This window comes from Haliotis rubra, unplaced genomic scaffold (assembly GCF_003918875.1).
Source record: "Haliotis rubra isolate DU_JTF1 unplaced genomic scaffold, ASM391887v1 Scf525, whole genome shotgun sequence".
Classification (NCBI taxonomy): Eukaryota; Metazoa; Mollusca; class Gastropoda; order Lepetellida; family Haliotidae; genus Haliotis; species Haliotis rubra.
This window is the reverse complement of record NW_025767219.1, coordinates 57252-85161: the sequence shown is the minus strand read 5'-3', so window position 1 is coordinate 85161 and position 27910 is coordinate 57252. Positions and strand designations below refer to the sequence as shown.

Genomic DNA, 27910 nt, shown 5'->3' with positions numbered 1-27910 from the left:
GGTGTAGAGTTTAACGCCGTTATCACGTTTAGCTTGATAACGGTTTAAGAATCTACATTTAAACGTCGCTTTAGCAATAAATAAGAATTTGTCATCCATAAAGTTGTATGTTTCATTTTTGAGTCACCAATTTCTAGAATGCCGATCAAACAATGACCCTATTGCTATAACCCAGGACAGCGAAAACCGTAGAAGCCGGCGTTTTAGACTTTAGCGTCGATATCAGTGACCACAAGGTGGTTTATGTCACTCTTTCCAATTACATTAACTTAACAAAGTCTTATGCAAGAGATGATTCACTATACAAGCAAGGTGATTACGAACTACTTAATCAGTTCACTGTTTCCACAAATTGGAAAAAACAACGTTTAACAACTGCACCTAGGTCAGCGAAGCTTGTGACGCCCTAACATTGACACTTAGATATTATGTAAAAGAATGCCCTCCAACGAATAATAATAAGGCCAAGGGACAAGCCCTGGTTTGGCAGCGATATTCCGAGTGCCAAATTATAAAGAAATTCGAACGACCTTAAAAGGTACAAAAAACAACAACAAGGGAATAACGTTAACAACCTGCGAAAACAAGCAAAAGAAGATATCCACTGCAATCTAGAAGGGATTTTATCAACCGATTATCAAACTATTGGAAATTACCCAGGTTTATTTTAAAGGATTATGGTGCTGCAACTTCCATATTCCATATTGGATGCTTATAATAGTATGGCTTTAGGTATTTCGTTCGTAGAGTCGTATAAACAGGACAGATTAGAAGGAAATGTAATTCATCCTCAACGGTATTCATATTACATAACTGACATATTCTGCTTTCTCTTGTATACCTGCATACCTGCCAGTTTCAATAAATAATTCGTGGAAAGAGCAGCGAAACCGAGAGAGATATATATATAAACCTTTTTACGTTGATTTTTGCTAAATAGTCTTCAAAACGTATATCCGATTTCCATTGATAATGATATAAACATTTTGTTGATAGAAGTAATGATTCCGACCAATATTGCAAATACATATATTTCATTCTTTGTGTAAATGATATGATAGAATTTGCATGGGACTGAACATTGTGATCATACCACACATAACCATAACCCGTTGTGTACAAGAACTCTCTAATATCAGTCACTCAATTTCTTTTCCCATTTTCGTCATACAATTTCATCATATCATCACATTTTTTGGGACACCTGTGGCATGGCATATGCAGTAATCTTACCCATTACTTTATGGCTTTAAATTTGTCTAATTCATCTATTTGTTTCTGTAAACCGCTAACAGTACTAGAGAATAATACAATATCATCGTCAAAGAGTAGCATAAATAGTTGTATTGTATCTGGGTGTGGTTGGATCTCCTTCGTACATGCGTCACCTATTTGCATTGCCATTTCATCAATGAAAAACGTAAAAATTAAAGGGCTTAAAATACAGCCTTATCTAACACCTAGTTCACTAATAAAAGGTTCAGATAATTCATGCTTATTCCTTACACATTCTTTAATATTTTCGTGTATACTCTTCAACATTGTATTTATTTTACTACTAGGACCGTGCGATTGCAAAAGTCCCCATAGTTTATTCCGCTGTACAGAATCCAAAGCCTTAAGCTGAGATATCTTTGTATTTGACTATGCAGTATATTGATATTATCTGTTGTTGTATATCCCACCCTAAAGCCCGCTTGACCCTCGTATATCTGATCCATGACATCAGTCCGTTAAACTAATCTTTTCTTTATAATATAAGTAAAAAACTTGCCAAATATACTCAGTACAGTTATTCCACGGTAGTTATTAGTATCTTTCTGATCACCCTGTTTACAGATTGGATCAAGAATGCCAAGTGACCAAGATTCAGGAAAGTTCCCAGTGTCGAGAATAATGTTGAATATAAGCTCAAGATATGGAAGTAAAAGATCAGATGAATGTTTGAAACATTCCGGTAGGATGTTGTCTAATCCTGGTGATGTTTTACACTTTAGATGCTGTATACGCTTTAATATTTCATCTCTACTTTTGGGGGGATCCAAACTTAAATGTCGGTTAAGTAGATCAAATCTGGCAAAATATATCTGGTGTTTATCAGCCCGACATTAGAGTATGCTTCCGTACTACAGCTGGAGGCAGCTAGAAAAGTAACAGGTTTAACCAACTTTTCATCACGTCAAAGCCTATATCACGAAACTGGGTGGCAACCTCTAGCGCATAGACGAACCGTCAACAAACGTGTACATATGTACAAAATAATTAATAAGCTATGCGTGTCATAATTTGGTTATACCTTTGGCACGGACATCTATGTTTAAAAGATCCTGTGTTATAAATACATTAGGCCAATGGAATAGTCTATTGTCGGTTCATCAGTTCATCAGTATCTTCTTTTAAAACTCGGAGCGGTCCTCGTTACCACCGACATATTATATTGTCTGATCTGATGTTATTGCCTGTGAATCTAGCGCGCCATGTGAAAATTCATCCCATTTCCTATTTAATGTACTTTATATGACGACTTTAGGAAGTCATTCTCAGATATTGATAAATTTGGAGGACAAAAAAACACTGCACACTTTCTAATTCGGTGACCCCAACCTAAATGATTTCTGTAATGAACACTGAGTATATATCAACAGGTTTACTCCCATAAGAACTACATCCCATTTGAACTACATCCCAAATTAACTACAGGGATTAATTAGGGATTAATTATCTAAGTAGAGGCACCCCCATTGCATGTAATGAGCACAGCCCATCAGCTCTCCCAGAAGAACTACATGCTTAAACTCTTATTGACCAGTAATTATGTTGATGTGAAGGTAATCTAATAACCAGAAAGTAAAGGACGAGAGCGAATTACTCTTTACCTGTTTCATATTTCTTAGCTTTTTAATTCGGCCTCCCATTCAAATTTCCCTTAATACTCAGTTGTTTTTGTTTTGTTCATTTTTGGTTTGTTTTTACGTTGTTGTTGGTTGTTTGTGTTTTTGTTGTTGTTGTTGTTTTTGTTTTTTTTTTGGGGGGGTTAGTAACATCACTCTTTCCAAATTTCTGTTTTTTGTTCCCCCTCATTTCTTAATAAGTGTACTACCCCATCGCCGAAATATCTTAGTTGTGCGTGAGACGTTAAATAAAGTAAATAAGAAGAAGAGCGAAGGGTGTGCTGTAGTTAATGAATGTTCTTGCATTCATATGATAGAAAAAAAACAAGCCAAGCTTAGTATATTGGAGTAAAGGTAAAGGTATATTGTAGTAAAGGTAAAGGTATATTGTAGTAAAGGTAAAGGTATATTGTAGTAAAGGTAAAGGTATATTGGAGTAAAGGTAAAGGTATATTGTAGTAAAGGCATAAAACGAATGAGTTTTTAAGTTAAAATAGTATTGTTATAGAGTGCAACCAAGGACCTCGATGCAGCTGGATACTTATTGAAGCTGGGCTAAACTAGTTCTACATGGATCAGATTGAACACTGAAGATGAAAGTGACACTAAATTATCACACTAAATATATAAACCTATCTATAGATGAACTATCTAAACATATATATATATAAAACTCCAGACTTTCTCAGCACAAGATCTTTCGCTGGTCAACGGTTCTTCATGTGTACAATGAAAAGTAAATGCCGTCATAGGCGACGCAGAACGGTAGTAGCTATGTCGTCATCATGCGTATGACGTTAGTGACAATAGGTAATATGTAATAGATATATAAGAATATCTTCTTAGGTAGCTGGAAATGCTGTTCATAACGCAGTAAAAGTCCCGAGAATGACACTTAAACAAAAGAAACAAATACAGAGATGGACATTCTTCCATTTGTTTGTACCTACAATACTAATAACTGTACAATTACGCCCATTATAAAGGCAAATCATCCAATTTTGCATTAAAGTGATACTATGCAAAAAGGTTTATCAGTCAGTGTAATAAAATGTGAAACACCTCGATGCGGAACTTGTTCAACCATAACTGAAGACAGCAAATTTACATTTTGTGAAGGCAAACTATTTACTGTAAAACCAACATGAACTGCCGCAGCAAAAATGTTATAAATGTTATATTTGTTTTATGTTGGGCAAATCCATTAAGCAGACGCAGGTGACAGCATGTAGTTAATCTGTGCACTGGACCATAACAGGTGTTGTTTTAAGCTGTAGTTCTTATGGGATGTAGTTCTTATGGGAGGACACCTATCAACACTGTATATGTTTCCTCAATGTCAAGCTTCCATTGTAAATTGTACATTCCCATTATGTAATATTATGTTTAACTGTGTTTAGGGAGAATGCGACCATAAGTGGTGCACTCGCGCCTTATCCCTTTGTCTTTTGGATAATAAAACCGAGAGGATCAAATCCGCCTTTCAATTCAATCCCGACTTTCTGACTTTCCCATCAAGGCAGCATATTCCAATGATACGATTCATTATCTCATTGTCGATATATATGTTACAGTCAGATTGTAAAATCAGCCATTTCGTGAAATGACTAGAAATTTCAGTCATTTCATGAAATGCCTAAGAGGATCAGCCATTTCACTATTGGCTATATAAATAGGGTTGGACGTTTCCATCAAATTTGATGTAAATGTGCTTGATAACGTTTGCCAATGTTCGTGGTGCACGAAACAAATCGCCAAAACGCATTTTGTGGCCCCGACTCTCAGAAACACGAAACGCATGTCTTAGTTGGATACATGGGAAGGATCGTGCGAAACATCGGTATAAATGGCTTGTGAAACATTGCAATAACACTGCACATAAAGTCACTCAGAGATAATGCCAAGGTTAACCCAGGAAGAAAGAGAACAAGCAGTAGGGAAAGTTGAATGGCTGACCCTCTTAGTTATTTCAGTTAAATGACTGAAATTTTTAGCCATTTCACGGAATGACTGATTTCACAATCTGACTGTAACATACTAGTATATACATCCTTCCTTATGAATGTGCACATTTTTGTTTGAATGAACTCAAAGGAGCTCAGCGTGTTCTTCACGTGACAGCATCAGGCTTATAGTTGATGAAAATTAAACAATTATATCAGGATCAGAACCTGTTGGACATAATCGTCTTTGTACTCACCTCAAGACCAGTCATGTTCGTCGTAAACATCACTCCAGTTTTAGGACTTGCAAGCTGAAATTGAAATTACAGTCATTGTGCAATTATGCAAACGCCTTTAAACAAAATTTAATGTTATGGAAGAAGGCAGAGGGGACATTATATATGCAGGGCTGAGTCTGAAATCATAGAGCAAGCAATGTTTATTAACACAGATGACTTTGTCAGATGACAATAAAACCTGGTATTTCAATAAATTGCGTTTGACATTTCCGTGACTTAAACCACCATGACATTTGAAACAGAATAAGAATCTTTTTTCAATCAAGGTGTTTGCATGAATGTCTGGTTATGTAATCGCGTATAAATTACCAGAGCAAATCGCTGCACGATGCAACCCCATTATTTAGCCGATGAGTTAGTTTACTTTTACGCCGCTTTTAGTGTTTCCAGCAATATCACGGCGGGGAACGGGCTTCACATATTATACCCATATATATAAAATATAGGGTCTATTCAACCTGACCAGGACCCACAAATGTTTATGGTTCTGGGTCCTTAGGCCCTGCAGATTTTCAGGGTTAAGGGCAAACACTGCCCATGTGGGCATCGAACCCGGTTCTTAGAAGTGACGAGCGAACGTTTCAGCCACTTGGCTACCCCACCGCCCCCTACGGAGAATACAAGGTACCTTTCGTAGTGATTGATAATGCGAAGCTTAAGGACCAAGCTTAAGGATTCAAGCTTGATGACCCTTGAACGAAGATAGTGTGGATAAAATATCTTGTAATAGCTTACGGATGATGTTTGTGGTAATATCATAATTAATAACGCTTTTAATAACAGCCCATGAATGATGGGGTTTTTTTTGACAGTAAAATAAAAGAGAAACTGGAATATATGATATGCAACGATAATCGTAATCCCGTTATTATAAACCCGTGAAGATCCAGGTTAGAATTGGTCTTTAGCAACCCATACTTGTCGTAAGAGGCGATAACAAGGATCGGATGGTCAGGCTCGCTGATTTGGTTGACATCGTATCCCAATTGCGTAGAACAAATCTCATGCTATTGATCACTGAATTGTCTGGTCCAGGCTCGATTATTTACAGACTGCTGCCATATAGCTAGAATATTGCTGAGAGTCGCGTTAATGGACGTTTTGTGCAGGTGGCCCCACAATGAACCAGAACTTCCTTGTACGTAGCTTAATAGCGTCTAAACCCGCCGCCAAATCCTGAATGGCAAGTAACATAGACCATAGAACCGCTGAATGTTAAACGCTCCATCGCTCATCAATGAGAGGTATGACCTAGGCTACATACGGACCTTACTTGGTCTCTTTCAATAGCTAAAGGACACATGTCATTGAAAGGTAGCCGATGAGGATGGGGTTATTGGGTTTATCTTTACACCGCTTTTATAGCAATATTCCAGCACGGCGGTGGGACACCAGAAATAGGCTTAACACAGTGTACCCTGTGTGGGCATCGAATCCGGGTCTTCGGGGTGACAAGCGAACGCTTTAACCACTGGGCTACCGGTCGTGCCCGGTGAGGATCGGGTATTGAAATATCCATCAACATTATTATACGTTTACCAGGATTAATCACGAGAAGGATTTTGAACTGAAGCGTCAAATGTCGATAAACAGATACAAGATTTGCAGGGAGCTTAACCACCGATCCATGATATAAAGTGTGGAGTGAGAAAGGCGTTGTTGATGTCTGTTGTTGTGTTGTCAGTAATATTCCACCGACATGTCGGCTGTCTGTAAATAATCGAGTCTGGACCAGACAATCCAGTAATCAGCGTGATCATCGATCTACACAACTGGGATACGATGACGTGTCATCCAAGTCGGCGAGCCTGACCGATCATGTAGATTGCCTCTTACGACAAGTAAGGTTGTTGAATACCAATTCTAACACGAATCTACACGGATAGTGGAGTGAGAAATGACGAGTAAATACAAAATGGGTATATATCGTTTATTCGTTTTTTAGGCCATCGGCCCATGTACATCGTTGAACAATAATATATGATGATATAGTAAAAGTGACAATGATAATACATTGCGGAGAGGCAAACAATGTTTAACATATTTTGCTACATTTAGAATAATTTCATGATCTTTACTGCATACTAGTAACTTATAAGAACAAGTAGTAGAGTTATCATAAAATCTAGATGGTATATATTTTCTCCTTATCAAATTATACATTGGGCACTCAAGCAAAAAGTGTATAACATCTTCAAGTACATTATCATTACAATTCTTACAGAAACACAAACATTTATTTATACCCTGCCTACGACCAATAGTTGTTTGAATAGGTAACTCGTCTAATCTGAGCAAACATAAATATCTCCTCAACTCCAAGTTTCTAATATTCATGATATAATATTCTGTATCAAAACACGATTTTAACTGGAGATAATATTTTAACCTATCAGATGTACTTATGTTATTAAAAATTTCCTGTATATTACATTCACATATGCGTTGCTTAAATAGCATTAAAAACATATCCACATTACCAATATCCTGAAACAGCCACACATCACCAAATCCGAAACTGAAAAGTAATTGCCTTACACCACTGGCCCATGTTGTCCTGCCAGATTCATCGAGTTGTTTCATTAAAAGATAACTCTGCCTGGGATACCTACTATTATCCATCCTCAAAAGTTTGCACCAATACTTAACACATTTAACATGATAATCTACATACCATTGATGTCTACCACACTCCACCAAAACAGCATTACTAGAATTATATTTGCTTACCCCTAGCACAAACTTACAGAAATTAGCATAAAATGATTCTAGCTCTAGATATGTCTGAAATCCCCAAACTTCGGCACCATACAATAACACAGGTTTAGTTTTAATGTCAAACAATTTGAGTGAAATATTAGCTGGCAATCCTGGGAACTTAAAAAGTAACTTTTTGATGAAAACATTGAAGGGGGCAAGGCAGGCTGAGCGAGTGTAGTAATTGAGAGGCAGTTGTAAGCTTGGTTGAGTGGCCTTGGCTGAAGGGCTATGGCGCTTTGACCGTGGAGTTTGTTATGGTTGATGCTTGAGAAGTGGCGGGGGTCGGTGGTGGCTGGAGGCGCGCGGACCTCGGAGGAGACAGTAGTTATTGGGAGGTAGAGTTGGTGTGAAATAATGAAGGAATAGAGAGGCGCGCGGACCTATGAGAAGACAGGTGGTAGGAGAGATAGGTGAAGTTATAGATGGCTTGATAGTGAGCAGAAAGTGGATCGAGATTGCTAGGTTGAGAGATGGGCGCGGACGTCGGAGAGGACAGTCACGCACATTTGGAGTGACTACATACCCATCCGTGAAACAATTAAGTAATGAAACAATAGGCGAGAGCTTTCAATACAACTGATAGCTCATGACAGGTAATTAATGACAGATGGTCGGATTGGGGTGTGCTGGTAGTTATTGCCCGGGAAAGCCACTTTTAAGAAAACAAGAGTGGAAAATGGTTTGGCTCAACCGGCAATGGGTATGGTTGAGTGATCGTGTGAATGTGGGTCTCCCGGCAATGCGCTATTAGCTAATCCATGTTACCGTAAATAATGGAGATTTTTAAATGTCGCTCTAAATTAGCTGAATTAAGTCAAAATGAATTGAAATTTGTGTCATGATGTTTATAAACATACGCTCATTCATTTACAACCTTCAAAACATGGAAAAACATGTATTTTGAGTAAAGGTAAATATTCTCGCCCATGGGCCAAAATGTTTTTCGCCCATGGGCGAGAGTTTTTAATATCGCTCTAAGTTAGTCGAATTAAGTCCAAATGAGTTGAAATTTGTGTCATGATGCTTATAAACATACACTCATTCATTTACAACCTCCAAAACATGAATTCTGATCGAAATTAAACATTCTTGCCCATGGGCGAGCGAGTTTAAATTTAAAGTTTTCGAAAAAATATTTTTCATGTTTTCATCCTTGGCATATATCCATAACAACTGCATGTTTAATTTGGTCAAATCTCTTGTCAGAAAGTGCCCACAGTGCGGAGAGTTTCTGGACTTTTGTGAGTCCAGAATTAATTAAATTGTGACGTGTTTGTCAAATATGGAACTAAAGTACTACAACATTTCATGGTTATTTCCGGGGATAGACACATCTTGGCCAGGTGCAGTCCCACATTTCAGCCTATCTATAGCACTATTTACTTCACTCTCTGATATATCAGAATTCAAAATGTCATTTAAAGTTTCATCTTGACAGTAGTTACAGTTCTCCTCTGTGTGATTAGATTCATATAGAGTTGCCGAGTCCAGATTGTCAGCATCCACTTGAATGCCTACTAGATTAAGAACGTGTTTAAAGTACTCAGTCCACTCCCAAGCGGGAATGTTATCACTATTTATCTGATCCTGTGTCTGAGTTAAAGAATTGAGTTTTCGCCAAAATAATTTGCCGTTATTACTCGAGGCCACAAGATTATTTACACAGTCATCTTCATATAAGCTTGTTTTACTTCTGCACACACGTCTGTATTCATTTCTAGCGTGCTGGTATTCTTTGAGTGTTTCTTTATTTCCCGTTATTCTAAAGGTATCCAGCGTTTTAAACTTTTTCTGTTTTAACGAAATACACTCATCGTCATACCATTTCTGATTATTTTCAAAATTTGTACGATGTCGAGTAGATGAATGCTTCTGGAGACCACAAAGACGAGCAGATTCTTGAATAATGTTCACAAGTGTATCAACAGCCACATCAATATCATGCAGACAACAGTCCTCAAAATCCGCCAGTGTGAAATTTGCAAGATTCGACAAGAGAAGCGTCCACACTATTGTTCCATATGAATTTGGGTAAAGTTGATGTATATATTAACCATGTTTTTCCGTGTTGGTTCTATATTTTCATTTGCCTTCTTTGGCATAGTCATTACAATCGGAAAATGGTCAGAGTCACATCGTGTCTCAACAGAAAAGTCACTATCATACAAAAATATACTACTGGAACATAAACAGTAGTCAACCAGACCCGCCCCTTCTCCTCGGAAGCACGTGTAAGCGCCAGTAAAATCACCCGGACAACGGCCATTTAACATATAAATGTTAAACGAAGCGCATAATTCGGTTAACTCCTTTCCGAATTGATTATACACGTCGTCTCTAGTCCTACGTGACATACTGAAGGTGTCTGAAGCGTAGTCCATATCTTCAAGACTGGGTATGTGTCTGTTATCATCATCAATCACATAATCAAGTAAAGCACCAGTTCTTGCATTGTAATCACCAAATGCAACAATTTCACATCCGGGAAAATCATACATAACAGACATTAACGCTCTTTCAAAGTATTCAATACATTTACAAAGTCTGTTATCAGTTTGTGCTGATGTGTTTATGGGAGGTATATAACAAATACTAAAATGACATCATGATTAAAGGAAAATACATTCCTGTCAAACACAACAAATATCATATCATTGAAATGAGTAATAACCTTTTTGATACCATTGATAACCGTAGAATGTATACACACTGCAACGCCCCCTCTTGGGTTGTAGTCTCTGTGATTCACAAACACTGTGAACAAAGGAAAAGCAGCCTCAATATCATCTTTATCACAACTCTTCCAAATTTCTAATAAACCGCAAATATAATATTTGGAACAAAAAGAAGTAAAATCCGTGCTATGTAATTTGTTTTTAAGTCCATTTATATTCCAGCACATACAGTTAACCCGCTCCCGGCTTGGGTCAGATGTACCGTTACAGGAGTCCGACTCACGGGCCAGGCCTAAATCCTAGGTTGTTTCACGCGATTTGTCATCGGTCGGCGTCTGCACGTTTGCACGTGATTGTCGCGGTCTCGAACCTTGTCGATTAAGCTGAACGACTCGCCCCTTGTCGATGTCATAGGTGTACACCTCATCCTCGATATATAACTTATCGAACCGCACTGATGTTCGTCGTTCATCCTTCTTGGCGTCCATCATCATGGGTTTAAGGTTTCTTTCATTTTACCCTCACGGTATGCGAAAAATCATCAGATATCAACATAGATGTAGATTTCAGTTTCTGTGCTGATTGAAAGATTTTCCGTCTGTCGTGGTCACTCGGGATTTTAGCAATTATTGCTTGGACTTTGATGATCCTGTTGGCGCGATTTATAATCATGCTACCATCATCAAGTTCAAGATTATCAGAGATTACCGATCTGACTGCCTTTTAACAATCCTGCCATGATTCAAATCCATCTCGCTTCGGGACGCCATGGAATATGATATTAACACGTCGGCTCTGGTGCTCGAGGTTGTCGAGTTTATCCTATAGCTTGAACACATATTCCTTCAATATGACATGTTCATGTTCAATACCCTCACACTTGGTAGTCAGATCTTCAAGCTGTGAGTTAACTGCTGCCAAGGATGTGTTGATGGTTTCCAGTTGACACTTCATCTCGTTGTTTACCTTCATTATACCGTCGAACGTATCGTATCGTGAAATTGATATATCGTCACACCTTTAGTTACTGTTATGCCGGTCGAAAACTGCCCCCCAAACTATTTACCTCGTCGGCGGAGCTTGTTTCCTTTGTTCGATGAATATATCGATACTTTTTTCGCATCGTTGAAGTTAGAAGTGTTACTTTTCAGTAGAAATTGGCTGTTATGTCCAAATTTACACTGTTACTCCCTATCAAAATCAACATGGTCAGAGAAAATAACTAAAGATCATCAGACTAGTTATTGTCAGGATTATCAGCCGTGAAAGTTGTTCTCTATTTTCCTTGGCTGACATTCAAATGATGGCCTCGCACCATAACCATTTCCATAAGGTAATCTAGGGAAATATACATTGTCCTGACTAGATTTTTGGGACATAAATTATGTGCGTCGCGTAAATTATGCCATCTCGACATGGCTCTGAAGCCATTGAGCTTCACCCACGGTATCCTCCCATTTGTTACACATGCCAGTTGTTACACACCCCAATACACATAAGGTCACAGACGACTGCACACACCTATTACCTATTAGTGAAGAATGGGATAGTCCATACTCGTTACAGATAAAGAAAGATAACGCAACACAATTGATTAGCACTAAATATCATTTTATTGCATTTTATAATTGTATCTTGAACAATTTTGTCCTTTGGCAAGAGGTTTATATGGGTGCAGTATGTATTAAGGCTTAACCATGCAAAGATATTTTGGACTGTAATTACACGTTATCACTAAACTATGCTTTGTGTAAACTTGCTTAAACATTTGAACAGCGCCCGTTACATCATTTTCCATCTTGCAAATGTTACAATGGAATGGATGCAAGAGGTCGTCTAGCAATCATGGAGCGCCCGGGGGTAAGTGCTGAAAACGGTTATTTTAAAGAGGTTTTGAAAATGTTATAATTGTTCACTTTTTATCAATTTATAAAATCCTTTTTTGTCATTCTGCATGATAAATAATCTAATTGATATATTGTCATTCTGCATGATAAATAATCTAATTGATATATTGTCCCTGTTGCTAGTTAATGTAAGTAAAACATCAACATTTACAAGGAATTAAATTTATAACAACAGTATCATCGCTTTAACACTGTTTTGAAAAAACATCAGAATACGTCCGTTGTAGGGTGAGTCAGAATGTCGCTATTGAATCGAAATGCAGACAAATCACAAAAACGCAACACCGTCGGGTTTTTTAGGTTTACATGAGCATTTGACAAACGAATCATTAAAACAGAATAATGGAGCCTGTAAATCTTGCGCGGCGCTGCTTCCGGTTCAAAGCTGGTTTTCAGCTTCCTTTGCGCGCGGAAGCGTATATTCAAGAACCAGTTCTGGTTCCAAATTGTGCGACCGCAAAAATATGACTTCACTCGGCCGGACCAAATGTACAACTATCCTTGGCTGACACAGCTGTTGACAGTCGTAATAGTTGGCCTAATTTGGGGATGGTTTGATCGGAATTTGGTTTTATTCCTGCAAGGGTTATCGGTTTCTTACTGTCAATTGATAACCATGAGTCCATTCGAAAAGGTACGAAACGTTGTTTCTCACCAGAAGTATTTAGGGCTCGCGAAGTGCCATGATCATTTACGGGTCCTATTGGGGAGCGTCCTGAAAGTATCTGGATAAGGGTCGAGGTTTTCAAACGTAAAATGGCCTGGACAACCAATCCTTTTGCTCGGTCAACTGTCAATCACCTCGGGGAGGGTCGCTGTCCGAGACGAATAGGATTCGTAATTCTGGCTGCCGTTCCATGGATTGCTCTTGGATATGTCATACATAGCGGGATTTGGTGATGCGTCGGTTTTAAGATATGTAAGATGTGGGTTGTTTCAGAAGTCAAACGAGAACATGGTACCAGCTGAAGTTTATGGATGTGCGATACCCCCCTGCTTCACACATTTATATCGGACATTCGGCAGTTATTATTTAGTTACAACAATAACTGCAAGTAAATGTTAAGAAATATGGGATTTTACCTCACTCAAAATTTGCCTCACAATGTATTATCTGCTATCGCCTGCAATGGCCGGAATATGTTCGGATCGGAGGACACATTGAGGTGCTTGTTGTCTCACAGGCACTCAACCGCATTATTTTCCTTTCCGGCCAGCCCTTTCGTCAATGCTGAAGCCCAAAATAAAGCAAATCTAGATTCCTCGGGTTCTGGATGGCCATCTCACTGTGGCTCCTTTGCGCTTGAAAGGGAATACATTGTTTCCATGAAAATGTTATGCATTCATAGACTAACCGTTGGTCTCGGGTATCATTTTAGGCTGGACCATGCCACGTGGTGCAGACCATCTGATGATTAAAGACTTTCGCAGTTCAACTCGTCTTTTCGTAGGATATCTAACAACTAGATTTCAAAGTTTTCTTTATTACATTCTGTTTCAAGATTTTTCATTCTTGTTTTCAGCTTCAGTTTGTTTTATTCGTTCAAACATGTTTCCAATCTTTTGAAAAGAACTGGTGCATTTATCTCCATATATTTCTGTGTGGTTCTCTGTCCACGATAATTACACATATCCAAGGGCGGAAGAAGAAACGACTACCGAGTGATAGGGTGCAGGGAGGGTCGGGATCGTTGACATATCATTCTAGCTGTGCACATGTCAAGAAGCTTTAGACTCATTGGCCATAATCGTGTCTCACAGTCCCTGAACCATTCTATTTGTCCTTCTGTGCAGTACTTTCTGTAACGGGAAAGACCTGAATGAAGCAAGTAATAGGTTTGAATTTCATTTTCATTTTCAACTTAAGAAGAGCATTTTTCCACCATAAATGTTCGTCTATCATTCGTACTTAAGCACTGACGAAATAACAGCTGCAAGTATACTTCTAGAAGCTCTTCTTTGTTGCCCAACAGCAGGTGTGCCATCAGGGGGGACCGTGAAATAGGCTGACGGTCAAACGAAACTTTGCTGTCAAATCTACATGAAAGTTCCGTTTTAGCAAACACAGGGAAAGCATTAACTTTAGCCTTGGACTCAATAATAAACGTATTTGGCAAGATTTTACATGTCTGTTTCGGGCTTTAGTAGATTTAATCGTTCTATCATGTCTGTAATTTCTTATTTCTCTGTGTAGTTCTTCTGTCCAGACCCGAGAAGATCCGGGTTGGAATTGATCTTCAGTAACCCATGCTTGTCGTAAGAGACGACTAACGGGATAGGGTGGTCAGGCTCGCTGGCTTGGTTGACACAAGTCTTGGTATCCCAACTGCGTAGATCGATACTCATGCTGTTTGATCACTGGATTGTTTGGTCCAGACTCGAGTATTTACATGTAGCTGGAATATTGTTGTATGCGGCGTAAAACTAAACTCATTCACTCACTTACTCCACTGTCCAGTGTATGAATATTTGTCCTAGGATACATGCACCCAACACGGCGAGTGACATGGTGAAGAGTGTATCGACGTCGCTGATGATGTTGAGGACAGGTAGTCCCAGCTTCTCAAATTGCAAATTTTCAAAGTGACTGGATTTTTCGTTTTGGTCCATGCATCCATTGTAATATGAAACATACGCCCTTGTAGTGTAGTCACTTTGAAAATGTGAAATTTGAAAAGCTGGGACAACCTATCCTCAACATCAGGAATGTTGATAACCCTTCACCCTGTCACTGGCTGTGCTATAGCCCTTGACGTTGAACCCAACCCGACCAACTTGCAAACACTGTGTAATCTACATGGTCGAGATACTGAATAAAATATATTTCATTTATCAAATTGTGCATTCGTATATTGCTTTTAATGCCACGCGTTTTGATGCGAGTCAGGGAAATGGACAACTTGATGTCAAATGCAGTTGGTTCCCGCGTCTCTGCTAATGAATAATTGACATGCCATTGCATGTCTTTGTCACAGGTGCCATTGATGGGGCAGGGTGCGCTGGTTTCTACGTTTCCTGTTTTAGAATGTGTTCGTACAGGGCGCGGTAGTGAAAAAGGTGAAAAAGAATGCAAATAAACACTGGGCACTTATAAAGCGCCTACATCCACGCATTTGTGCATGATCAAGATGCTAAGACATTATAACCCGAAGTTGTCTGTGAGGCGCTAGAAGGTTAACAGTCATATGACTTGTTTCACCGGGTACCCATTCACTTCTGGGGAAATAGAGGCAATTTTAAACAAACTCACTTGCTAAGGTGAGGCCATATGTATCACGCGCGCTTAGTTGTGGGGCTGGACAGAAGAGCTAGGAACTCTCTGCAGTCAACCTGCAAAACACAGTTACCAACACAAGCACTCCGTGACCAACTTTGAATTGAGACCTGGGCTCCAGACACACCACACCACACCACAACACACAATAACAACACAACAACAGGGCAACGCAACGAAGCGTTGCACCACAAACACAGTTCAACACAACACACCAACAGCGCAGCACAGCACCGCAACGCACCGCAACCGCAACGCAATGCAACGCCACAAACACCATACAGTACAACACAACACAGACACAAAGCAAAACACACAACACAACACACCATAAACGCAACACAACAACACAGCACCGCAAAACACTGCATCGCACCACACCGCAATGCAACGCCACAACACACCACAACACACCACAAAAACAACATCACATAACAACGCCACAGAACACCACACCGCACAAACACAAACCACAACACAACGCAACACAACATCACACCACTCCATACCACCACTTAACTCAACACACCACACATCACATCACGTCTCAACACACAACACAAAAGCACCACAAACATATGCCTTACTGTGAGGAATTATGCATTCTTATTCTTTAACTATAAGGGAGACGACTCGTGGCGGCTTGCCGGGTTTCTGTTGTTAAGGGAGCATATCCAATATGTTATCAGAAGCTCTGGATTAGGATGTCTTTGTAATGGAAAGGGCGTGAGAGTAATAAACGTGTGGTCTAGCACATGTCTTACTGTGAGAAATAATCTTTCTTAATACCCATTAATGTTCGTTAATTATAAGGGAGACTTTCTATCAGCGTTCCGTTGAAGAGGTGTATTTTCAACAATTTTTTAATATAATATTATAATAATGACAAACTAAGCAGTGTGAATGTAATCAGGGAGAATGTTTTCTAACGCAAAGCAGGTAAAACAGGGGTCGATGGTTTAGCTAAACTCTTCAAAAACCATCGTTTTGTTTACAAAAAGACAGACTTATTGTACACAAGTAACCAAATAGCAATATTCCAGCAATACCACGGCGGGGGACACCAGAAATGGGCGTCCCATATGGTGCCCATGTGGGGAATCGAACCCGGGTCTTCATCGTGACAAGCGAACACCTTAACCACTAGACTACCCACCGCCCCCATTTTGCGAAGATGTCAGTTTGCTCGCCAATATCACCTTTAAACAGTTTGGATGAGGCTTCTACGTGCAACCATTGTGATGGAAGGTTCACTGTGAACCAGATTGTGCCTGACCGTCTAGAATGTGCAACTGAAAGGGATACTAATGACCAAGCAGTAAAATTTGAAAAATATCATTAAAGTTTACTCAGAGTGACACACTCAGTTGTAGACTTTCGGCCTGTTTTAACGACTGGTTGTTTAAAGTACACATCGTACACGTGAAAGTCTATATATTCAAGTCAATTTCCACAACACAGGTATGTAATGACATCTAAGAATTCCAGTAATCAATGTATTATGGGTGGCGATCCCCGAGACAAAACAACTGTTGTTAGACCAGTGTATTCTGATGTATTTCCTGTGCATTTTAAACAAGGACATATTTTCATAAAAAGTGCAGAGTAAAGACACCCAACTCTCCCCTTACAATACATTAAATATTTCCTTTCCCCGTGCTGTTGATCACTGGACTGTCTAAAACGTAAAACTAAACTCACTCACTCCTTTCCTTAATCCCCATCCCATCGCATATATATATAATCATTACTTCACACAGCTGTGCCTTTAAGGTGCTTGGAATAAACGCGACAACTGTTGTTTGTGGCAGTACGCTTCCCATGACTGATAATATTGCTTTTATGGTCAAATTTATATATATTTAATGTGTGTGGTGGTGTTTAGTCTTGTGCATAAGGCCAAAGACACAAACCTGTTGAAGTTAAGCAAAAATGGTCTCTAATGGGTGATAGCTTGATTCCAGGTTGTGTTTGGGATTTCAGTCCTGTCCCATAACGAAGCACACCTGAAACATTTGGTTTCACCTGAGGCAAGTGAGTTTGTTGTAAAATGTCTCTATTGCCCCAGCAGTGAATGGATAAGTGGTGGTATAAAATGGTCTTAGGACTGTTAACCTTCTAGAGTTTCACAGGCAGCTTCAGTTGAAATAAAAATTCTTGAGTAACACGAGGGGCTATCAAAAAGTAGTAAACCTAGCTCCAATATTTGAATAGCTTCCATTTTATTATGAAGGAATCATTAGCAAAGCCATATCCAAAATATCGCATGTGTTGGTAATGTGGTTATCGAGATATTAGTCATCACAACACATTAGGGCATAATATTTGTAAAGTAATTTCAGAAAATGAAACACGATGTCATTTGGTACCCCTTAGATGATGGTATGTCCTCAGATAATATCACATAAAATATGTTCAGTATGGTATTGGATGACTTTTCGTCATAATCAACAGTCAAAGATTTGGATTGCTTGATTTAGGTTTAGACGGGAACTGTTTTTAAAGACACGCCCATTTTAATCTTTCAAACACATTGTATCGAGGCACTGTTTACAATATATTTAGCGCTGGTTCTTGTGTGACCATTCAGTATCTAGTTTGAACCCTTGGCATCATGTATGAATAAGTGAAACAATAGAATAAGTTATGTCCTTATGATTACGTCATCAGAAAAGGGGTGGCTAGTGTCTCTAAAGCAAGCTCTTTCAGCACTTTAATATATAAGTTTCATTCCAACGGACTTCTACCTATCTCAAACAACCAAAATGGTTCTAGCATATTTTGTTTCCTGAAGTTTATGATGCATTTATTGCAGATTTTGCATTTTGGGTTGTTACCAAGATAAAAAGTCAAACAAAATAGGGATCGTGAGGCTGGAACATAGCAGAATCAATTTGCTTGAGATTGACAGATATGTAGAAACATAAAAACAGCTGCATCTGTATCATTTTCTTGGTTCTGCTCACTACATTTTGATAGCCTCTCATATAACTATGTCTGCGCTGTGCGCATAATTTGTCCTCAGCGCCACTGAGCAACATTGGGGAGGGGTGGTGGATATCAGGAATTTTACAAATGAAATATATATCATATGTTATATTTATTTAAATTTCAGATTATTCCACTGGTATGGGGGAAATTTCGAAAACACCACATCTACATAACGGCGCTCTTTGCAGTGGCAACTTTCGTCCTCAGCTTACGGGAAATAGCCAGACTCGAACAAATCCAAAATAGGAAGCTGGCTAACCAAATTGTTCCCTTTGATTCTGAGTTCCCTGAAGGAGCTAAAACTCCTTTGCTCCGTGAAAGTCCATCATTTTGGAAGCAATGGGTTGAGCGAACATTGAAGGAAAACTTTGATGACATCATAACTGAAGCACAATATGAGCACACTTCTGGTTCCAAGAAGGCTCCTTCAACCGTCAAAGAAGTAACAACAATGACACCTAGCAGTCCAAAGCGGTTGAATTACGTTGTTTGGTTCAATGCACCAGCATGGATTAAAAGACAGAAGGGTTCAGAATTGTTTGGAGGTTGTAAGTACAAAATGTGTACATTATCATACGATCGTCAAGATCTCCCTAAAGCAGATGTCGTCCTTGTTGATGGATTTAACCTACACAAGGGGGCGCCACCACCCAGATCAGCCAATCAAATGTTTGCTCTCTTTTCCTTTGAACCACCAACATATTTAACAATACCTTCCGAATGGAAAGACGCTTTCAACTGGACAATAACCTATCGTCCAGATTCGGATGTGTGGAGGCCTTATGGGATCGTACGGAAAAGGCCATCCGGTTTGAAAGGGAAAAACTATGAAAAGTTGGTAAAAGAAAAAACAAACAGTGTTGCATGGTTCGTTAGTCGCTGTGCTTCACACAGCCAAAGAGAGAAATACGTCAAAGAATTGGAGAGGTACATCGATATAGATGTGTTCGGGAAGTGTGGCGATGCCAAATGCGGTAGAGATTGTTATGAAAAGTTAAAATCCTATAAATTTTTTCTTGCTTTTGAAAATTCCTTTTGCGAGAATTATGTGACTGAGAAATTCTTCAAAACATTTTTGCATGATGTTGTTCCTGTGGTACGTGGTGGCCCAAATTATAAGAATCTGTTTGGAGGTGGTTATATCATAGACTCAAAAGATTTTGCAAACATAAGAGAGCTAGGATATTATTTGAACTTTCTTTTGACCAATGATAAAGCCTATATAGAACTGTTGAAAGAAAAGGACACGTTGAAAGTATATTTTCCATTACCATGGTGTGGTCTGTGTGAAAAGGTACATAAACCTTTTCTTAAGCAAACCTATGCTGATATCAACCAGTGGCTGTCGAAAGAAAAATGTTATTCACCAACTGATTTAAGTGGATAACACTGATCACCCATAAGCGCGGTAGTCTGTGAGGACAACAGAGATATTATGCCATTTGGGGCAAAGTTAAAGAGATTTTATTTACTTTCCAGTAAAAGCAAAACAATGTGCTGTTATAGGTGCAAATATGAAGCACGTTACTAATTCATTGTCAAGCTCTTGTATCAATCTCCGAAAATACACAACCATATCTAAAGTAGGAATTTTAAAGTTTTCAGCCTTCCTTTGTGTTAGTTCATTAGCTCTAAAAAGACCCATTAACAGTTTCTGCGCTGGCTACTGATCATGTTAAAACGACAAGGCTTTCCAAATGCAGTTGGATATTTTTCTTATAGCAGGGGAATAAAATAATAATTGGAACGGTATAGTGTCCTACTGTTTTTAGTCGAAACGATGAAACGCCTTGCAAACTTGGAAACAATACCATTCATTTGCATAAACATGAGTCTGGTTGACAGCCTCAGCTGTGACATCCTTCCTTGAAAGTGTGCTTGTGATTGATAACTGAATGACATCACTGAGTATAGAAGTGAGATAAGCGCTGTGTCAGCAAGCTGAGTATTTCAACTGGCAAAAACATGACAAACCTCGCTATATAAATGCATAAAATGTAACAGCGATGAAATAGAAAACGAATATCACTTTATCATAGAATGCTCAATCTACAGTGATCAAAGAATTAAATGATTAAATCAGTCCTTTTTTAACCACCTTCAGTTTACAAATTTCTACAATTAGTTTCTACTAATAACGTTAAAAACTTAAGAGCTACGCATTTATACGCACTGTTACAGTCAATAGTGATAGCCAATTGTTAATACAACTTGTGATCTATTGAAACAACAGGGTCGGTAATGAATGACATGAGTTTTCTTATTATTAATAGTCAAACGCCAGCGTTTACACCAATTATCAACGCAATCTAACATCCGCTGTACGTTATACAGACAGACAGACAGACAGACACCACAATTGAGATTGTTGATTTCTTCAGCCATGTCATTAATGTGAATAAAAAACAGAGTGGGTAACATTGCACAACCCTGTCTAACACCGTAATTTACATGAATATATCTGTTGTTTATGCGTGCACGAGTGTTGGAGTTATTGTACATAGATGGAACAGCATAAAGAAATTTCCCTTTGATTCCAAGTTTTAACAGTTTAAACCATAGACAATTTCTGTCAACCTTATCAAACGCTTTCATAGCATAGATGAAGCACACAAAAGTAGATTTCCTAGTTACCTTTCTGTTGTTGATTACAGAATGTTGACTATAAATATGTTCTTGAGTTCTACGGTTGGATCAGAAGCCATTCTGTTCCTCAACCAACACATCGTGAAATTCTAGCTACTTTGTGAGCCTAGTATTAAGGATATCTGAAGTGAAATACCGCGATAACCCAGTGGATCACGTGGGTCTCCCTCAGGCTTCTTAATAGGATTTATAAAGCTGGTATACGAAATATCCGGACATTAATGGTTTTCAAGGCAAAAAGTAAACAGTCTAAATAAAAGATCAACACATCTTTTACTTTATAGAGCTTCAGCAGGTAAACAATCTGGACAAGCAGCCTTGCCACGTTTAGCACGGGCAACCGCGCACTCAACCTCCGCCAACGTTATTGGTCTATCGAGGTCGCTGGTGTCAAACGTTCTGTCACTCGTCACGTGACCGTTGTCCATTTCATCTCGAAGTCGCTGTAAGTGAGCATCATCAAAGCAAGAGGAATTATCAGTCTCAAACAGAAAACAATAGTCACGTTTCCATTTACACTTACTTCCTGCGGGATAGCAAATGAAGCAAATAGCAATGCCTAATTTACCGATAGTTTTCCAACAACTGCGCGAATCTTTATCGTTATGTTTATCCAATAGTCGCCGCTGCTCGTCCAGTTGATTAGAACGTTTACATTTACGAAGCTTTCTATCAAAACATTTGCTCCTTTGAGAGACATTTTAGAAGTTTTATAGATGAATGGAAACCAAGTTCTATGGATAGTCAACTTTTTTATTGCAACGAGTGCGCCGTTTCGGTGTAGGTACAAACACCGTTATCAAGCAAGTGATTTTTAAAACATTTTCTGTCGGACACATAGAAAAGTCGCAGATTCAGACAAAGCACACTTACCTAATTCTTTGTGTATAAACTTTACAAAATCATTGTAGGCCCCGTTAATATCGTGTTGCGAATTCAGCTGAGTTTCAATTTTGACTATTACCTGATTTACCATGTTAACTATACCTGTAGTATGAAACACACAGTGATATACCTGTAGTAGCGTCCTGCAAACAAATAGTCGTTATCTTACTGGGAATATAATGCTGGTGTATAAAAGCACCACTATCATCATAATCAACAGCTTTACCCACGTCGAGCTTCACATAATAATAATAATAATAATAACAATGTGTCCATTTACATAGCACCAAACTCCACACTAGCGCTAACAATCAAGGCACAGCACATTATTACCCCGGATAACCCAAGCTGCCTGTTAGGCGCTAGAAGGTTATAGTCATATGACTTTTTCCACCGGGTACCCATTTCCTGCTGGGTGAACAGAGACAATTTTTAACAAACTCACTTGCCTAAGGTGAGACCACATGTGTCACATGTGCCTCGTTGTGGGGACTCAAGTCCTAGAAACTCAAGCTGCCAAACACGGTCACCCATCCAAGGACACGGTCACCCATCCGAGCTCGACGCTGCTTAACTTCACCGATTTGTGACCTGAGTTTTGAGCACAGGACCACGCGTCACCATGGTTAGGAATACAGTCGTGCCCCGTTTATCCGAACCTCAGATATCCGGAAAACTCGCCTTCCGAACGAAAATTCCTCAAAACGAATTCACAATGTTGTAAAAACACTCACTTATCCGGAAATCCGGTTTCATATTCACATACAAAAAGCTAAATTATGTGCATTTTATTCTCGTATAACCGGATGGCTGAGCACCTGTCAGTATGTTTACACACGCATTTTACCGAGTGGCTTTGCGTGCCCTGTCATGTAATTAAATATATATACCACACTCCATTGTTGCTTACAAAGCTGTGATATTTTATTTACTACTATCTGTTTTATATATAATATAGTGCCTTGTGTCTCATAGGCCATATGGCCGGATGTTATATTTTATTGAATGTTTTTAAGTTTATGTATGTTTTATATATAACATGTGACACAAAAATAAAAATATTTTCTTCTTCTTCTTCTTCTCCTAAAATGAAAGAAGTCGGCAATCTTTGAAGCGTGAGAGGCTTAACTACATATCTCACAGGACAGAATGGAGTGGTCCGGTTAACTGTCCGGCATATTACAACAATCAACAACACAAGACATAGTGATAACATTGAAGTCTGTAAAATAGCTCAATTCTTCGTGGGCCCGCATGTATATTCCGCTGGAACTTAAGTGACCTTTCCGCAGAAGAACATTATATCAAAGTTGACAAAAACTATGCATTTACGGTATATATTTAATCACTGTGAAATATATTTGAACAAATTAGGATCAATGAACAAATTTGGTGGGACATTTTGTAGCTGAGGTAGTTCGACTGGTACCCATTAGATGCATATCATAAAAATCAGTAAGAGATTTCACATAAGCTTGAAAATGTTTCGCTATAACGTTCGTTCCGGTTTGGAGCCCCAAATGGTGCAATCTACCCGACAACTTGTCGAATACGACGGCAAATCATCAAGTACGTGTACATTCATTGTTTTCCATTTTGTCCAATTATGCACGTCGGCTTCAGACTCGGTGTTAGCCAGTAGTGTCACTAGTGTGTGCCGTGAAAGTTGTTGTGTATTCTCATTGGCCGACAAGATGTCATTCTAAGGTTATGACCGAGCACCAAAACTATTTACATAAGCAAAACTAGGGAAATATACATTGTCCTGACTAGTATTTTCTAATTCACTAGTTTTCGGGTAATAACTTATTTGCGTCGCTTATATTATCGCTGCTCGACCAGCATGGGATCTTGTATGGAAACTTGAAACGTTATTAATCAGATCTAGGATCCTAATTCTTTTCAACCAAATAATTCCAGTGTAATTTTTGTAACAGATAATTTCTATTTTCCCTCGTCTCAAGCATAATCATTTTTTCTAAATGCTACACAACCTGCAGTCACCCATTTGACACGAAAGGAACTGCAATCACATTTCAACAACATATATTCATAGCGACTGGTCATTTATTTATAGGCGTGGGTGTGCTGGTTGGACTGTATCACATTTTGCTAACAAATAATATTCCTGATAAACTATATGGTCTAATTGAAAAATTATTTTAACATCATGCGGTGCCTCCGTTTCGATTAATTCTTCTTCTTCACCTTGACTGGAAGATTGTCTTGCAAGATGTAAAATCGGATCGTATTGACAACATCCACCTTAAAAACGACATCAGGATTCAGGAACATCTTTTATTGCTTCAGAATCCATGGACACACTTAAGTTGTGAGGTAAAATCAAAGAGAAAGCCATCAGCAACAGGCACATGTCACATGATAACCCCTCTACTCATTAACTCTCGAGTGTTTCCGTAATAAACGGAAGTACGAGTACGTTTTTTGTGTTGTAATTGCGATTTTACAGACTTCTTATTCAATATTAATCAAGGAAGGTGAATTTTAGAATGAATTCACCTCTATGAAAAGTTTTGTTTTCTTTAGTAATCTCCTTTAAGGCTCCAAATGGACACAGTGGAAGGGGTTCGCAATGCACTGAACAGACAATATCTGATATATAAAGTAAAACGTTTTTTGGACTTTGTACATTGAGATATTTTTCCCATTAGTGTGATTTTCCACATTTCTCTCTTGCTGGTTTACTGTTTCGCTATTCGATACACTTCTTCCAATTTCAACATGTACAACGTCCAACTGGACCCGATACGGCTGGGGACCTGTGGATAGTCTTTTTGAGTATAGGACTTATATAAATAAAGGCATATCCGATTCATCATTTTCTACCAACACATGCCACCAAGTAGCTACATTTTCAACAGGAAAACATAATTTACCATTTGAAGTTGTTGTGAAATCAATCTTTCTGAAGGCATTGTTCGCATTCTCTTTCTCCGCAAAGACGCAATGTGAATCAGACGTGTCACACCAAACGAACATTTTCACCAGCAACACTTTACTATTTCTATTCGTAACAGCTTCTTAAAAAATGCGGTGATGGTTAAAGAAATAGTTTAGGCCGTTTCTCGTCTCTCTCCGACAGGCAATATCAGCTGTTGACAGATTACCTCCAACTGACAAAAAACCCTCAGACACTCATTGGCTCTTGAATCACATGACTGAATATACATCTAGGATAATGGCCGTGTCAGAGCGATGAGTATTATGATTGGCAAATTGGTGTCAAGTGCTGTAATATAAGGCCGCAACCACTTTCTACTGGCCATCATACCAACAGATCTTACAAGCATCAAAATGGAGACTTCTCGCTTTGACGTCAACACTCGCCTTAACGAAACTGAGATGAAGTTCAAAAGGGCATGCGAACAAGTGGTCCTTCTTAATGACAAGCTGGGGGGGTTGCAGACTCGTTATGACAAGGCACGACAAGAAAACCATCGCTCCTTTCGCTACAACTTAAGGCTCCGAATGGCAACAGTGGAAGGGGTTCGCAATGCATTCTACGAGTATGCTTGTGAAAAGGCTGAGAGAATTGCAGAACTCAGATACTACATCTCTCAATTGGATGCAGACACCAGCTCAGAGCAGAGCGATTCTGACTCAGTGGAGTATTGAGTAAACAGCCTGATGTTCAAGACATTGGCTATATAGCCCTTTTCAGGGCTGACCAAACATCACGAAAGAAAACTTCAAAACATTCTTGAAAAAAATCTGTACATGGCTGTTTTCACACTTGTGTGGAAACTGCGTACATATCACCCTACTAAGGAAAGCAAAACGTATTTTGCTTTTTGTACATTGAGATATTTCTCCCAATAGTGTGATTTTCCACATTTAGCTCTTGATGGTTTACTGTTTCGCTCATCGATACACTTCTTCCATTTGTACATGTTAGTTATTATTGAAAAAGCATGAGACAACACTTTAAGGTGTGTTGGGGTAGACGGATTTTGCCTTGAAAAGGAGAAGTATAGACATTTACACCAGTCACAAGTTGTGATTTTCATGTACTCTCTATGAGAAAGTAACAGTCTATCACAATGATAAGACAACATACCGACTTGTATATTGGAATACCCTTTGTTTCATTAAATTGTAATAACCTCAAAGAAATGCCCAATTGAAAGATTCTTCTTGAATGTTAACAGCAATTTAAGTGAAAAGTACAAGTATCCACTGGCTTCATGTGGGCTTCTTACTGTACACTAGACCCTTGAGTGTAGGATACCCTTTCATTCGAGTCTTCATACATTCACCACAGATGAAACAAATATCTCTGCAACACGCTGCATCAGGAAAAAACAACACATGTGGAAAGGATTTTCCAAAGTGTGAAATCGGATTTGATCAGTGTTCTAAAACAATCCGATTACAGGGAGTCTGTTCTCCTACCCTAAACTCTTCAGTGTTGCATAATAGGGGTCCTTCTTTGTACGTTTGATCTCAGAGACATAACAAGAAACTCTAGGAATGGGCATGTTACATTTAAAACCGTTACTCCGAACTGAATCGGTTATCAATAAGGCCATACATGTGTTTTCCAATCCTCTCCACATCTTCTTACGTCCAATTACACCCGATACCGCTGGAGACCTGTGGATAGTCTTTTTGAGTATAGCACTTATAAGTACAAATGCATATCCGATTCATCATTTCTTTCCAACACATGTCACCAAGTAGCTACATTTAAAACAGGAAACCATCAACTACCATTTGAAGTTGTTGTGAAATCAATCCTTCTGAAGGCATTGCTCACATCTTAGAGTCCAATTGGTTTGCAGAACAATAATCCATCAACGTCTTTCAACAAAGTCATCAATCATTTCTTCATAATTTATTCTAGCTTGACCAGCACCTTGTATGTTTATCAGTTTCTTTTCAGATGGCTGTATTTAAGCACGTGCTGGATAAACTTGTTCTCCTACTCCGCGAGGACACCATGTGAATCAGACGTGTCACAGCAAAGGAACATTTTCGCCAGCAACACTTTACTATTTCTATTCGTAACAGCTTCTTAAGAAATGCGGTGATGTCTAAAGAAATAATTTAGGCCGTTTCTCGTCTCTCTCCGACAGGCAATATCAGCTGTTGACAGAGTACCTCCAACTGACAAAACCATCAGACACTGAGAAAGAACATTTTAATCTTAATTACCCCAAACAAAATGAGTGTGGGATAAAATAAGTTAAAGAAACAAGACTTGATTAAGTCAGTCTTAATCGGCAAGAAGACAGAACATCCCAAGCTGACAGTGTCACATCCACTTTCTCTCACAGTGCTCTAACATTTTCCTTTATCGCCCTCCTTTGAACTACTTATCTTGCTTCTTTGGATATTAATCACATAATGGACAAAAGTGGAATATCAGCAGCAAAATATTCCATCTTTTCACTGGAATTGCTGTTAGGATTGTCTTTGATTATATTTTACATGTTGCCGAAATGCATGCCAATCAGTCGTATAATCACGTCTGCTTGACAGCCTGTGTAGTGACAGTCATCAGTGAGAGTCTGCCTCTCATTGGCTCTTGAATCACATGACCGAATATACATCTAGGATAATGGCCGTGTCAGAGCGATGAGTATTATGATTGGCAAATTGGTGTCAAGTGCTGTATT

General features: G+C 38.8%; 1 protein-coding gene across 4 annotated transcripts in view; it reads left to right on the top strand.

Moving 5' to 3' along the window:
• LOC124252815 (glycoprotein 3-alpha-L-fucosyltransferase A-like) overlaps window positions 1-27423 on the top strand; it is a 34504-nt gene extending 7081 nt beyond the window's left edge. Inside the window, exons 1-4 of one of the 4 annotated variants that reach the window (XM_046686492.1) lie at window positions 12370-12428; window positions 18865-19288; window positions 25375-25433; window positions 25698-25802. In XM_046686492.1, coding sequence (XP_046542448.1) covers window positions 12387-12428; window positions 18865-19288; window positions 25375-25391 — 483 coding nt within the window. In that variant the 5' untranslated portion in view covers window positions 12370-12386 and the 3' untranslated portion in view covers window positions 25392-25433; window positions 25698-25802. Of the gene's footprint in view, window positions 1-12369; window positions 12429-18864; window positions 20746-25374; window positions 25434-25697; window positions 25803-27367 lie in introns of those variants that run through there. The other 3 variants (XM_046686493.1, XM_046686490.1, XM_046686491.1) reach the window with 3 other exon arrangements.
• Window positions 27424-27910: the final 487 nt, after the last annotated feature.